This window comes from Sinocyclocheilus anshuiensis, unplaced genomic scaffold, assembly GCF_001515605.1.
Source record: "Sinocyclocheilus anshuiensis isolate Anshui unplaced genomic scaffold, SAMN03320099.WGS_v1.1 scaffold501, whole genome shotgun sequence".
NCBI lineage: Eukaryota > Metazoa > Chordata > Actinopteri > Cypriniformes > Cyprinidae > Sinocyclocheilus > Sinocyclocheilus anshuiensis.
The window spans coordinates 404,861-419,475 of record NW_015540866.1 but is presented as its reverse complement, the minus strand read 5'-3'; the positions used below and the strand labels follow the sequence as shown (position 1 = coordinate 419,475).

Sequence of the window (14,615 nt, the reverse complement as noted above, 5' to 3'; positions counted from 1 at the left end):
TCCTGCTGATATAACACAACATTCGATCAGAGCCGAAACCATGCATGATTGATCTGAACGACAACGAAGGCGTACAGTCTGATAGATCCGCTCTGAAAACTGCACTTGACCTTAGACAGAACACACTATTAAACTGACTGTACCTCATTCACATTTATCAGGTGCTTTTATCCAAAGCGACTAACAAATGATAATAAAGCACTGAACCTGTTAAACCGACTGTACGTCTGTCCTCACAGCCTTGTGTTCAATAGCATCCCGTTAAATATGCTGTCTACCCTGCGTAGCGGTTCTACAGTGCACAATATTATGGTAAATAAACATATTTGAACAGTTTTTTTTTCTGCCAGGTTTCAAAAGTACTAAAACAGCTCCTGCAGTTTTACTGTGTGTAGCACCAGCAGTGCTAATGTCATGGGTTTGATGTTTCACTGATGATTTCTGAGTCTGTGCTAGATGAATAAATGCAAGTAAGGATCAGTGTGTCTGTGCTGTTAGTGACACACAAACACTGTGACGTGACCCGGTTAACTAGTCAAGGATGTGATCCAAAGATGAAGGTCTCAAACTAATCCACTGCTGTAACTAAAAATGTAAACAATTATTATTAAGAATTAGAAGACTTTATGAATGTTATTTTTGGATCATGAATTTCCCATTTCATATGATGTCAGAAGACACAGAATGAATCTAACAGAAAATAATGCGAGAATGATCATTTGATCCGAGTGTGATCAGATGAAGAATAAACCAGATGAACATCCAGCTTCAAGCCCAATGAATTAAGATGAAATTAATTCAAGAGGGAGAACTATAAAAGGCAATTGCTAAGCTGCATCTCATCCAAACACATGCTTGAATGTTATGAAGTTTGTTAAATCCATCAGCATCAGAGTCAAACTGAATTAGTCTTTTACATCATATGATGAAACGTGAAGACTGCGCCGTCATCGTGTGTGAACTCCCATCTGCTTACCTTCTTCTTCTCTCTCTTCCAGAGTCTCAGACAGCAGAAGCCCCAGTAAAACACATCCCCGACCATGACCACCAGCCACAGATCATTCTAGTGAATGAGCACAAAAACACAACACCGCTCATCCCAGAAAGCTCTGAGTCACTCCCTCTGTCTCTCTGAGCGGGTGACTTCATCACTTCCTCCCGACACACACACACACACACACACACACACACACACACACACACACACACACCTCCCCCACTCGACCCAGCCCTCCCTCCAACACACACACAGCCCTCCCTCCGTCACAGGAAAGCTCAAGTCATCTGTAGTGCCTTCATCTAAACCCTGAGTATTTCTCAAAGATCTGGTGTCAGTGAGCTGGTAAAGCAGGCTGGCTTGACTGAGAGTATTGCATGATAAAAAAAAACTGCACCCTGACATATCCAGCCAATCAGACCACTCTCACAGTCAGCTCTCAGCATTTCTGTGTATACAATATACTTCAGAACTGTGGGTCGAGACTCGGCTGCTACAGACCAAACAACAGCTCAGATAACAGACACAAACAGACCCTCATTCTGTAGAATATTACAGCAATGTTTCCAGGAATCAACATATTCCCATCAATGGCTCTGTGATAAGACGTGAAGCTAGTGTGGAATGAGGAAACCCACTACTCCTAACAGAACAACACACACACACTGCTTTCACTACAAATGAAAGACATTAGTCATGGCAGTGAAACTAGCAGGAGGGTCCGGGTCTGCTGTGGATGGGAGTCTGGTGTAAATAAAGGCAGATCTGGACAGAGATGTTTGTGGACCTTCAGTGAGCTCACAGAACCACGAGTAAACATGAGAAACTGATAATATTGAGCAAAGGCTGATGGGATAGTGTCTTTGGATGGCTCTGAATCACGCACAGGCCTGTTGTGTGTCAGCGGTGAGAGGAGGGCTTTCCACAGAATGACCTTGAGAGAAGATCCGCTCATGTGTAGGGAGTGAGAGTGATTTCATTACAGAACCTCACTCAGCGTAAGTAACTACTCGCACAGAAAGAGACTATAACCCAGGAGTCTGTCTGGTGAAGCAGGCTAGCTTTTAACCCAAATTAACCTCGTAAGTGAATGATCTGAAACGCTCTTCAAGGCCAGAAACTCCATTAATGGTCACTCAACCACGCCACAGAAACAGCACGAGAGTTTGGACCAATGCTCAAAGCAGATCTCTCTGTCTGATGTTAGCATGTTGCTAACAATGCAATAGTTTTGTAGGCACAAACAAGAAACAAGAGTTGGTTTTTAGATTAACTATTCTTATCAACACATTTCAGAATTTAATTAAATATATTAATAAATCAACATTTATTGAAACTCAGCCAACCAGCTCGGATAAAAAAAATTTGTGACCTAGCTGCAATGCATTCTGGGATTGCCTTCTCCATGAAGGAAACTCACAATGCTGCCTTAGAATCGAATCAATGATTTCTTTTAAGGCACTGTATGATGTTGTTGCCCATTATTTGTCCATTGCACAATAAAAAAATAAGCGGTTTGCATGCAGAGGGTTGGCCCTCCTTGGATCACCTCCTTAACACGCTGGAGGTGCCTCAGTGACCATGGCTTTCTGTGGGTGATTTACTGACAATGCGCAAATTAAAGAACACAGACACAACATCTCATTTCCATAATGACCAACATGATCTAACAAGCACGGCGTAAATTAGTGTAAGGATATGTTCGGATTCGGACAATCCCTGCCGGTACGAGAATCGAACCCACAACCTTTGGGTTACGAGTCCGACTCTCTAACCATTAGGCCACGACTTCCCCTGTGACTTAATGTGTTCTTCTGGCATTCCAAATAAATGAATACGTGTGGAAAACCCCTCTCCCTTCTACTCTCTGTTCTCTGCGCTGCCTACTCTAGCAACAACAAATGCAGCCCTTTCAAGCACAAAATAGTTTACATGCTGTTTTTGGGGCGTTAAATAATGGCGCAAATACCAGTAATTTGACAAGCGCAAACGTTAGTAAATTGCGTTGCGTGATTCATGTAAATACTTTCCTCCCATAAATTTTGCGTCTGCAAGGGAAGCTCCTACAAATGCATATTCAATAAGATCAGGCGCAAAAATAACTGTGTTCACGCCTTTTCAGCGCTACTTCTTTACTGCACGTCTTTAGTAATACCTGATTACCAATAAACAAGTTAATATTAATTGACTTACATTTTAGACAAGTTCCTGTTTTTGCTCTATTTCATCAATGAAAATAGTTCCAAACAAAGCCACAGCAGAATTGTTTTGCATCTCTAAGTGTTTCTTTACTGAAGCAATCAGCTGTGTGAACGAATCGGTTGAATGAATGACTCAATGACTCACTCATTCAGTGATTTGCCACCACCTGCTGTCGATTTTAGCTTTGCATTTAAAGTATATTTTCCCTTTCCCCCCAAATAATTTCAAAAATCACCATTGAATAAAATACCAGCACAATAACAAGCTCAGCAAAATATCGTCTAATTATCATTATCAACAAAATTCCAGGAAATATTGCAGCTGGAGGAAGCTGCAGGAGCAGAATATAGCAGACCTCTACTGCAGGGGATAACATATTTAATTTCACGCAGTCCAGTGTTGATCATTCTGCCACTGCAACATTTAAAATGCGTCTTACCATAAATTTCCTATTTACTATTTTGAGTTTTATAGCCTCATTTCTGTTTCTATGAAATGAAGCATGCCGTATATTAAGGTCTATATTATTTTTATTTAAGCATCACTTCTCAAATTCTAAACTGCTAATAAGTCCCGTTTGTGGCTTGATGCTCTTGTTCTGCTGAGCAGAATCTTCCTCTTTTTCTTCACAGGAGCTAAAGCACAGTCTACAGACCTGACATTCATCTGCAGATGGGTCCTCAGAGGCTGAAGGTATGAAGATGTGTGTCTGTCAATCAAAAGCAGGAAGAGCATGCTGAGCCATCTTTAATTCACTTATGCCGAGCTCGGGGAGTTTGATTATTGGACTGCACTGCTTGAGGCGGTCTGTGTGTCACTAAATCACTCAGTGGGTACGCAGCCAGCACTGCGGCCACAGCAGACCAGACGCTTTATATATAAAAACACAGACCACAGACTATGCCATCTGCTTTATAGTTCTATTAGGAGCACACTGACAGCCAGAAACTATTTGAGCAAAACCAAACTGGTCAAACCTTGGCTTTCTCGAGCATCATCACCGAGCACCAGAGGAAACACGCTGTGAGAGCAAGCAGACGACAGTGTGCCGTGTGGGTGAGAGGTAACAGATGCGTGAGAGGTTTTATCTTTCCCACGAGTCGTCCTGTCAGCTGCACCTGCGCTTTATGAGCCAAGTGTGTGGGCCGAATGCTGCTATAAATCCAGCAGAGAGAGTCAGTGTTGATGAGAGATCGCGGACATACTGACAGACAGACCAGGGACTGTTGTACATTCAGTTTTAACATCTTTAAGCTGTTTTGCATTTGTGTCGCAGACATACTCTCAAAGTCATCTGTCACTTGAAGAGCGCTGCTGTCACAAAATTACTACTCATGAGGGTTGTAACTGTTATAGAATGCTTTGCATTAAATTGCTGTGCTTATCATATGTACATGTTCAAAATACAAACAAATAAAAAAGAAAAACACAAACAATCGTCTCATTTTGTTTAATTTTCAGGCTCTAAAATAAGTTGTGATCAACTTTGATCAACACCAAGATAGAACTGAAGTAACTAAAACTAGGTCAAGGTTCAGTCTGTATGAACGCTTTCTTGAGAATAAATGATATGAATCTGTCACCATCACCCTCAGGAGGAAACGCTGGTCATGTTATCATTTCATATTTGCTGAAAAAATTGTAACGTTCATTCTCATTTGCAGTTTCTTTTTAAAATCCAAAACAACAGAGACAGGTTTGAATTCATATAAAATTGCACACTATTTAAGGAATGCTGTGCTGCAAAAATAGAAAAAATGTTTTAACAACATAGTTTTGAATTTTGGTTGCAGTTAGGTTTGGTTTCAGTAAGGTGGTTATTATTATTATTATTAATTTTTTTAAGGAAAAAAGGGAAGGAAAACACCTAAAAAAAAAAAAAAAAAAAAACACAACATGATGTACAGTTTATGTCTTTGGATCAGGAAAAAATCCAAACGGCAACTATATGAAGTTGCAAATGTTGTTAAAAATAAAAAATAAAAAAACTAAACTAAACTAAACTAAATTAAATTAAATTTTATAAAATAAAATATAAAATAGGCAGGTTTTTTTAAGTCTTAAAACTTCAATATACTTTGGCACATTTTGACTACGGAAACCAAACTGCAACATCTGTGGAACGTTTTGATTATATTGTAAAATGATATGATTCGTGCATGTAAATGTAAGTTTTAAAACTTAATGAAAACGCAAATGTAAACAGACCAGATGACACCTTGCATTAAGTTACAGATATGCTATGCCAAGACTGGATGCAAAAGAGTTAATATGTGAAGATTCAGGCACAATGAAGGAATTCAAACAGTCATAAATTATTCAAATGATTCTTGTCAAATAAACAGCTCTCGCTCTAAATAATACAGCCAGCAGTGAATGCATTAAAACAAGAGGCCACACAAACGCTCCCTTCATGAGCTCTGCGTCTGAATTATAGATAGCAGCTCTTTCATGAGCGCACACAGGAGTGCAGTTGATTTGCTCACGAGTGATACGCTGCAGTGACTGTGTGAATGGAGAATCGCTGGGGAGCCGTGTAACTGGAGCGGCTGTGAGAAACCGTAGGACGGACAGCAGGACTGTGGGGTGAGGAGAGATGCAAAGATTGGGTTTGGGACGGTTTGGACTCACCATGATGAGTCCGGTGGTGATGGGCTCTGAACAGCCATGACACAGCTCTCCATATTTAGCCCAGTAGTCCTTCTTACAGAAGAGACGTCCGTCCTTCTCATAGTACCAGTGTGAGAGAGACGCGCCGCACTCACAGCACCTGCAGATCAAACACAAGGGCAAAGCTCAGCATTCAGATCAAATTCATGCACCAATAACATTCTGCTGTGCTCGTTCACTGAAGACGAGTCCTCCGTTTCCCTGACCGCTGCTCATTTCTCTCTGCACGTTTCGTAACATATATTTGCACACTTGATGTTGCATGTCTGCACTTGTATGTTGGTAGCGGAGCGGTTTGACGAGTATGAATGCTAGTAAGCAACATATCAGATCACGTAGGCCTGAGATTGGCCAACAAAATCCCAACCGAAATGACTGTCATCCAATGAAATTCTGAGGTTTGTTTGGCAACAGCCTCATTTAACTAGAATTATAGTTTATTTAGTGTATATAATGTGTATAACTAGAAATAGTGTATTTCGATGTGAATAAATACAGTTATGATACACAACAGATTCACAATACAGCACAGAGCCTTTAGAAAATGGTCACTACTGTTTGTAAATATTAAGGACTCCAATCCTCATGAAAACTTTATGCGAATCAAATGGATTGGTGTTATTCTTACGATAGTAGAGTACAGCTGTTAATGATCGATCCACAGCCACAAATATCTGTTTAATACTCAAACAATGAAGCAAACCAGGAAAGAACATGCTGATACTCAGTAACATGTTTGAGCAGAGCTGAGCAAATGCATTGAGAAACCTAAACACACCAGCATCAGCATGACGTCAGATCATCCATCCTGTGTGTGCGTGTGTGAGAGTGTGTGTGTGAGTGTGTGTGTGTGTGAGTGTGAGAGAGAGTGTGTGTGTGTGTGTGTGTGTGTGTGTGTGAGTGTGTGTGAGTGTGTGTGCGTGTGTGAGAGTGTGTGTGTGTGTGTGTGCGTGTGAGTCTGTGAGAGTGTGTGTGCGTGTGTGTGAGTGTGTGTGCGTGTGTGTGTGTGTGAGTGTGTATGAGCGTGCGTGCGTGTGTGTGTGCGTGTGAGTGTGAGAGAGTGTGTGTGTGCGTGCATGTGTGTGTGGTTGTGTGAGAGAGTGTGTGTGTGTGGTTGTGTGAGAGAGAGTGTGTGTGTGTGTGTGTGTGTGGTTGTGTAAGAGAGTGTGTGTGTGTGTGTGTGTCATAACAGCAGCCAGACGCCGTTGCCTCACTGTCCTCTGTGTGTGATGAGAGCCTGAGGGAGTCCAGCTCATTAATGACCATCTGCTGCTCAATGACCCCTGAGCCTCATCACAACCTCTGGACAGAGACCAAACACCTCCTGACTGTGTTGGCCTACAACTACTAGATCTAGTGGAGAATATTTCATCATGTTCATCAGTCTTCTGATAACAGTGAAGAAGAGGCTTTACCTTCTCACATACACACCACAGGACCTGAATGAGAACACGGCCAGTTCAAGCAAGGCGAAAGAGAAACGTTATCCACCAGATCTCAACACTGATCTATGATGCATTACAGAAGTGTGTTTGTATAATATTTCATAATAATACAACATCTATGCACTTGCAGTTGTTTTTACCCAAAGAGAATGAAGTGTTGAGTATTTGCTGTCGCTCCTCTAACCCTACAGACAGACGAATCAATGAGAATAAACGAGAAACCAGTAAAAACTATTCTCTTCCTCTGTGCTTTTAGTGTCTTATATCTCGAGCTTGCACTACTCTGAATGATGCTGAAACTCTTTACTGCTAGCACTTATTGCCTCCTTAAAACTAATCGCTTGTTGTATTCCTGAGTCCTCAAGACACTTTGGATAAAAGCATCTGCTAAATGAATACGTGGAAAAGCAAATGCATCTGAGTTTTTTTTATTGACCCATCATTACTGTAAACTGAACTTGAAGCGTCACTGTATTCATGTGCAATAAGGAAACACATTTGTCCTGATAACAATGGCACTATAGAGCGGTGAATAACCAGGTTAAATGCTTTAGTAAACTAATTCCTGTTCACTGGGCGAGAGCTGATATAGGTGGCCTCACTGAATGCAAATACAGCAGATTATTTTTAGAAAGAAGGAAGAACTGCAGCGTTCTGTTGCACTGAAGTGGGAATGCTGATGTGTGCCGTAATGCACCTGTCTTCAGGGAGAGAAGCATGTCTCTGCACGTTTATAATTCTTTATAATAGCAGATGCAGTGCTGATAATAACAGCCGCAGAACATGGTTTCCCCTCACTGACTACAGATATAGAAGGTGTCAGAGCAGTCAAGCCCCAGACATCATCTTCAGAAAGTTTGAGCACGATGCTGAAGCGCTGCTGTGTGCTCGTTCAATATAAGCCAAGCCCCAAATCTGATTGCTCAGAAAAGGGAAGTAAAATAAAATAAAAAGTGAGGAATCGCTCATGTCTGGAGCACAAATGTTTAATGCTTGGCGTTCAGGTTTGACCGAATCACTAAGCAATAGTAAAAGTCATGCTTCCCTCAGCAGACACACATAAAGCACTAGCCTGAATGAGAGCGAAGTGTTTGTCAATGAAGGCCTCTCCATTAGACCGATGAGAAGAGGAAAGCGTTTGGCCGCAGACGTGGGGGGATGCTGGGTAATCCATGCCCAGGGCTCTGTTATCAGCGCTAATGATGAAAGCGGAGAAATCACTCCTCGATCTGACTGGCTTCAGCGTCTCAGATCTCTGATCAGAGCTGGCTTCTATCACTTCATTACAGCACATCTCCTACATCCAGCACCCATCTACTGATCATCCCAGAGGATTTCTGTCGTAGCTCACCAGATATAACAGCATCTGCAGTTAAGCTTCATTTATCAACTACCAATGTGCCTCTGAATGAAAATACTGACAGCACAATAACTGACGTTACTGGTTATTACTGCGCTCTTTTCCTCAGCAGAAACATCTGAGAAGTGAGAGCCGTCTTGGGGAAATATCTCGTTGTGGAATCTGTATTTTCCAGTTGGTTTTCATTTGTGTTTCTTCAGATTAAAAAGTCTGCTCAAAGTATACATGTAGCACCATGCTTGAGGACATGACAGTACCATGGTAATAATGTCACGTTAACACAAAGTTAAGTTTTTAAGTACATGTTAACAGCACATTAGTGCGGCGTGAGGAAAAACGACAAACAGAAGCAGTGCTGTCCGCAGGGGTTTCCTCGATCAACAAAGCCATGAATATCTCTGAGAAAATACCATTCCAAATGGAAATGTAACATATTCATGTTTTGTTTGTTTACAATGTATAACTGACTCTTTAGCCAAATTAACGACACCTAAACCTTTATTTCAAACTGTAGTTTAAAGCAAATGATTACATTTATGCAAAGCCGACAGACTGCCTTGCAATTTATGAATTTCTTCATTTGAAAACATCTGTCAATGTGTTTTGCTTATTGGTGCTGCTGTTATAAAAATCTATGCTTTATTACTGTGATATAAACATGAAATTTGTTAAATCCTTAACATTTACCATAGTAAGCAAAGATACAGTCATTGTTACTACAGTAAAACCATAAATCAATAAATACCCACCCTAACAAGCCTATGAGAGTGTTTCTGTCATTTTAATTTCTTCCTGTGATGACAGCGGTGAATAGTCAGAGACTGCAGCTCCTACAGTGTTTATGTGTAACTGTGGTAATGTTGAGTAAGGGATGCTCATTCCTTCACACTCAAACACAGCGGCAGCAGGTTTATAGCTGCACTCGAGCTTCAGTGTTACTCCATCAACACACACTAATGAGGATCCCTCAAAACAGGATTCTCTGTGAGAGAGCAGCTGTGCTGGGTCTCGCCAGGGAAAGCTCATCAGACTCATTTACACACATTTACAGTAAGTGCTCCACAATACAACCAGATTCTGATTTCCCTGAAGACCAGCTGAGTGACGTGGGTGATCAGCGGTCACAGGTATGTGTGGTTAAGCCTGTTTTTCATCTGGTTCATCGTCCAGCGGGTGAAATCACTGAACAACTCGTTCACTGGTTGAGGACCGAGGACAGACTGAACTATATGCAGATGACATCTTCAGAAAATGTTCATTTGTATTAGAATGAAAATGTGTGACTCAATACTGCGAGTCTATAAAACAAACCCAGTCATTTCTGACATACCTAAAACACCTCGAGACATAACTAGAATTCATCATTAATGTGTGTGTTAATGTGAATTCACAGTAATTCTGTGTGCCTCTTACATGCTCAGGGTGTCATACACAGATTAAAAAGAAGTATCCAAAAGATACAAGTTTAAAACTTTATATCACATTACAAAATGTTTCTCTATTGAGGAAAAAAAGAACAATGCAAATAAAATGCCAATTTGTAAAAAATACATAAAGGATGTTAACACTATTCGACTCCACCGAGCAGGGACACTGGCAAGACACATAAGTATCGCTTCTGAATCATTCTCTTTCCTACTACTTGTTTCCCTTCTGTTTTCAGTTTTTATAACCAATTCTTACTATGTGTTTCCAGATCCCTACTATCACTACCACTCGCAAACCACGCATCACACACTGTAGGCAGCGCAATCCTAACAACCTGCGCACTTTGCCTATGTCTACTAATACACTACTTTCTTTTTCTATTGGTCTCTGGAATTGCCAGTCTGCTGTAAACAAAGCAGATTTTATTACTTCTATTACAAGTCATTCAAGACTAAACCTCATGGCCCTGACAGAGACGTGGATCAAACCAGAGGACAATGCTACACCTGCAGCACTCTCAAATAATCTCTCTTTTTCCCACTCCCCCCGTCTGACTGGAAGAGGTGGAGGTACTGGTCTGCTTATCTCTAATGATTGGAAATGTAATCCTTTACCTTCTCTGAGCACTGATCATGTGCTGGTTACGCCACTGCACACCTCAGATCACTTCCTCCTCAATCTTAACCTAAACATGGTTCCTGACACAACACATACCCCTCCACATGTCACTTTTGAACGTAACCTACGCTCTCTCTCATCCTCCTGCCTATCTGCTATGGTTTCATCTTTGCTTCCTTACTTCAGAGTTATGTGCCCTCTAGAAGCTTGCGTTCTGCAAGTGAACGGCGTATTATTGTGCCATCTCAAAGAGGCACAAAATCACTTTCACAGACTTTTTCATTAACTGTTCCCTCCTGGTGGAATGACCTGCCAAATCAATCCGAGCAGCTGAGTCCTTAACCATCTTCAAGAAATGACTAAAAACACATCTGTTCCACATTTATTTGACCCTCTAACTCTAACACTATCTATTCTATTTTAATTCTACTTTATATTTATCTTCTTTTTAATTTTTTTATTAAAAAAAACAACAAAAAACAAACACTAGCTTTCAATTTTTTCTATTCTATCTACTTGTTTTTCTTTGTGTGTGTGTGTGTGTGTATATATGTGTGTGTGATATATATATATACACATACACCTTGCTACGTGTACTGCGTTAGGCTAACCGAGACTTTTGCACTTATATATTGTTGCTCTTTTGTTAGTTTTGACTGCTTTTATTGTCCTCATTTGTAAGTCGCTTTGGATAAAAGCGTCTGCTAAATGACTAAATGTAAATGTAACACTTGATATCAAATTCAAACCAGAACTGTAAAAAATGTACTTGATATAATTAAATAAATACAATTGTCTTGTTTTTCATTTATACACTGGGAAATTATTATTGAAATTAATATTGTGTATTGAATCATCATATTTTTAATCATATTCCAAGCCTTGTCATGCTGCTGGATGCTAGTAATATAAGTTGTATTAGTAATATTCTAATTATTTTCAAAAAGAAGAATATTCTCACGAGTAAAAAAAACATGAACACGATGCTAGAGATTTGTGTCTTTTATTATTAAAATGTGATGGGACACAAAAGACTGATCGAGTCATAAGCAGTTATTATCTGTCTAATTCTGATCAATGGCAGAATAATCTGAAGTCAGCCAATTGCTATGAATCCTGGGAGACTCATGAGGAAGCTGCTCTTTTATCAGTGTTTTTATAGTCCACTGCCCTCTGCTTTCCGCTGATGACATCATGAGTGTGACCTGTGATATCATGGTGAGGGCGGAGCATCTGGAGCAGCAGAGGAGCACACTGATGACATCAGGAGCGTGACCTGTGATGTCATGGTGAGGGTGGAGCATCTGCAGCAGCAGAGGAGCACACTGATGACATCATGAGCGTGACCTGTGATGTCATGGTGTGGGCGGAGCATCTGCAGCAGCAGAGGAGCACACATAAGGCTGGCTGTGGCTCAAATCCAGTATCACAGTATGAGCCATTCTGTATCAGGGAAACAGTGCAGATCACTATGTGTTTTTGCTTGAAATGGAAGCAAAACCATGTGCTAATGCAATCTAGTGAAAGAGAAAAGTGCTTCATATTTTTATTTTATTTATTTTTATTTTTTTTGTAACTTGATGGGTATAAACCAGATGCTCAGAGTCTTCTGATCAAGTGAATGTTGAAGCATGCATCACAAAGCTTCACTATAAGAACAGAGCATGTTGGTGATTTGGCTGCTGTTTTCTCATGTTGTGTGCTGGTCTCGGTGTCTCTTTAACAGCATTAGACATGTTTTGCACTTCGGGGGTGTCTTGTGGGAATGGTTTTGCATGCCAGCGCTTTCTTTGTGCTTACTAAGCCCTTCCCAGAATGCACTGCTCCGGTTCTCATTCTGTCAGTCTGGAGGAAGAATGACGTGCCCTCACAAGTTCAGCCGAGATCTGGATCTGATCCCAGAGAAGACAAACAATCCTCACCAGACAGGAGAAGCAGAAGCGTTTAACTGAGGAGGGTAACAGACTCATCCCAACCAGCATAAAAAACTCTGATGCAGAGTTTATCAGCGTGAGACAGACAGACGGCAGCGGATAGGACACATCAGATCCAGTCTGACACGAGCTTACCGGCTTAACGGAGGCCTTTATATAGAGATCCAGCGTCTGTTTCTGCAGATCTACACTGCATCTTCTGTGCACTGATGAGACTACACTGCACTGCCATCAGGAGCGCTCCGGCTCCGTCACATCTCTCCTCTTGGTTACAGTGCAGACTGATGTAATACAGTTCAGACAGACGTCTTGATGATCACTGGCTTTCAGTGCAGACGTAACAATTAAACAAATACACAAACCAGTCATCTCAAGCAGAGCATCAAGACATGCAAGCGCTGTCATCACGTCACCACAGCAAACATCAGACGCTTGACAGGCGCCAGCTCTGTAGGACACGCAGTGTTGACAACTTGGCAACTTTTCAGACAACCTTTTCTTCCAAAAGCACCTAGCAACAAATTTAGTAATTTTTAAAATTTATTTAACTTTTAGCAACTTTTCATAAGTGACTCACACAATAAAAAGGCACACATTTTCCATCTAAATTACACAAAAAGAGGAAACCACAGATGCCTAGCACTACACACATCACATGAACTGAGTTAGCTGCTATTGGTAAAAAACCAATACGGAAAATTCTTTCATATTAACATAGTAGATTGTGCCCTATTTTTGCACACTTTTCTTAGAGTGTAGCATACCAACAAACTACTAATACACTGCTTAAAGCATAATTGTTGAGAATGTGTATTATTAGTTTACTAGCTATTAAAAAACTTAAATTGTAATCATTCAAAAATGTGTAAGTGTAGTGTTCAATAATTCAATATATTTAAAAATACAGTTATTTATATTTTAATATTATATTATGCATATTATTTTATAAACAAATCTAAATTATCATATATAAAATATATTTTTGTTGATATCTGATGTAGTGACACAATTTTGCGTCGTGATTACGCAATGACATCACAACGTAATTTAGCAACTTTTAGCAACAAATCGTCCTTCCTTCAGCAACTTTCTCTGAAAATGAGTTGGCAACACTGAGGACATGAGCAGTGGATTTTATAATGAAGTGTAAACCGTTGTTTTGTCAGGACAAATCAGGACTTGTTAGCAGTTACACTAAATGCTACTTATTAATGTGGAATGATTGAACAGATTTCTTTAATCAAGACTAACTATAACAACTACAGTGGGCACAGAAAAAAAGGCTGCACACCCCTGTTAATACTGCTGATTTTTGAGATTTAAAACATGAAAATAAATGTAAAAGTGTACTGTATCAAACAAATAGATACAAAAAAAAAAGGAAAACAGAAGACTTAAAATAACTTGGTTGCACAAGTGTGTAACTAATACTTCAGCTGGGTTGAAACATCTTTTGCTTTCAATACAGCAGCCTGTGTTTTTGATTCAGAGTCTATCATCTGAGCACATCTTCATTTGCCAGTTTATCCCAGATTGATGATATCACAGTGGATCTGCTGGACAGTGTGTTCAGCTCAATCCACAGGTTTAGCTGAACCTGTTTGCACCACCGCGCTTCATCGTTTTGAGTAATGGCATTCATCTGCCACACTCCAATTAATATGAATAAAATCACAGACTAGCACATGAAATGACCTCACATTAGCATGGGAAATTAATAATCTGAATAACAGTGTCAAAAAACAATTATTTGCATTGTTTAAAATGGTTGAGCACCGCTAAGATTGCAACAAGCACTCAGTGCATTACAAACTGCAGCCCTCACACATCTGAACGCACACAGACACATTGAGAAACACTGAGACGCTTGCTCTGTCACACACTCCTACGCACACGCACACACGCGCACACACACACACACACACACACACACACACACACACACACACACCCCCACACAA

The 14,615-nt window shown here is 40.4% G+C and overlaps 1 protein-coding gene across 1 annotated transcript in view; it reads right to left on the bottom strand.

Moving 5' to 3' along the window:
* The window catches only part of limk1a (LIM domain kinase 1a), a 60,797-nt gene that overhangs the window by 19,515 nt on the left and 26,667 nt on the right, over positions 1-14,615 (bottom strand). Inside the window, exon 3 of the mRNA XM_016485606.1 lies at positions 5,831-5,969. Coding sequence (XP_016341092.1) covers positions 5,831-5,969 — 139 coding nt within the window. The remainder of the gene's footprint in view (positions 1-5,830; positions 5,970-14,615) is intronic.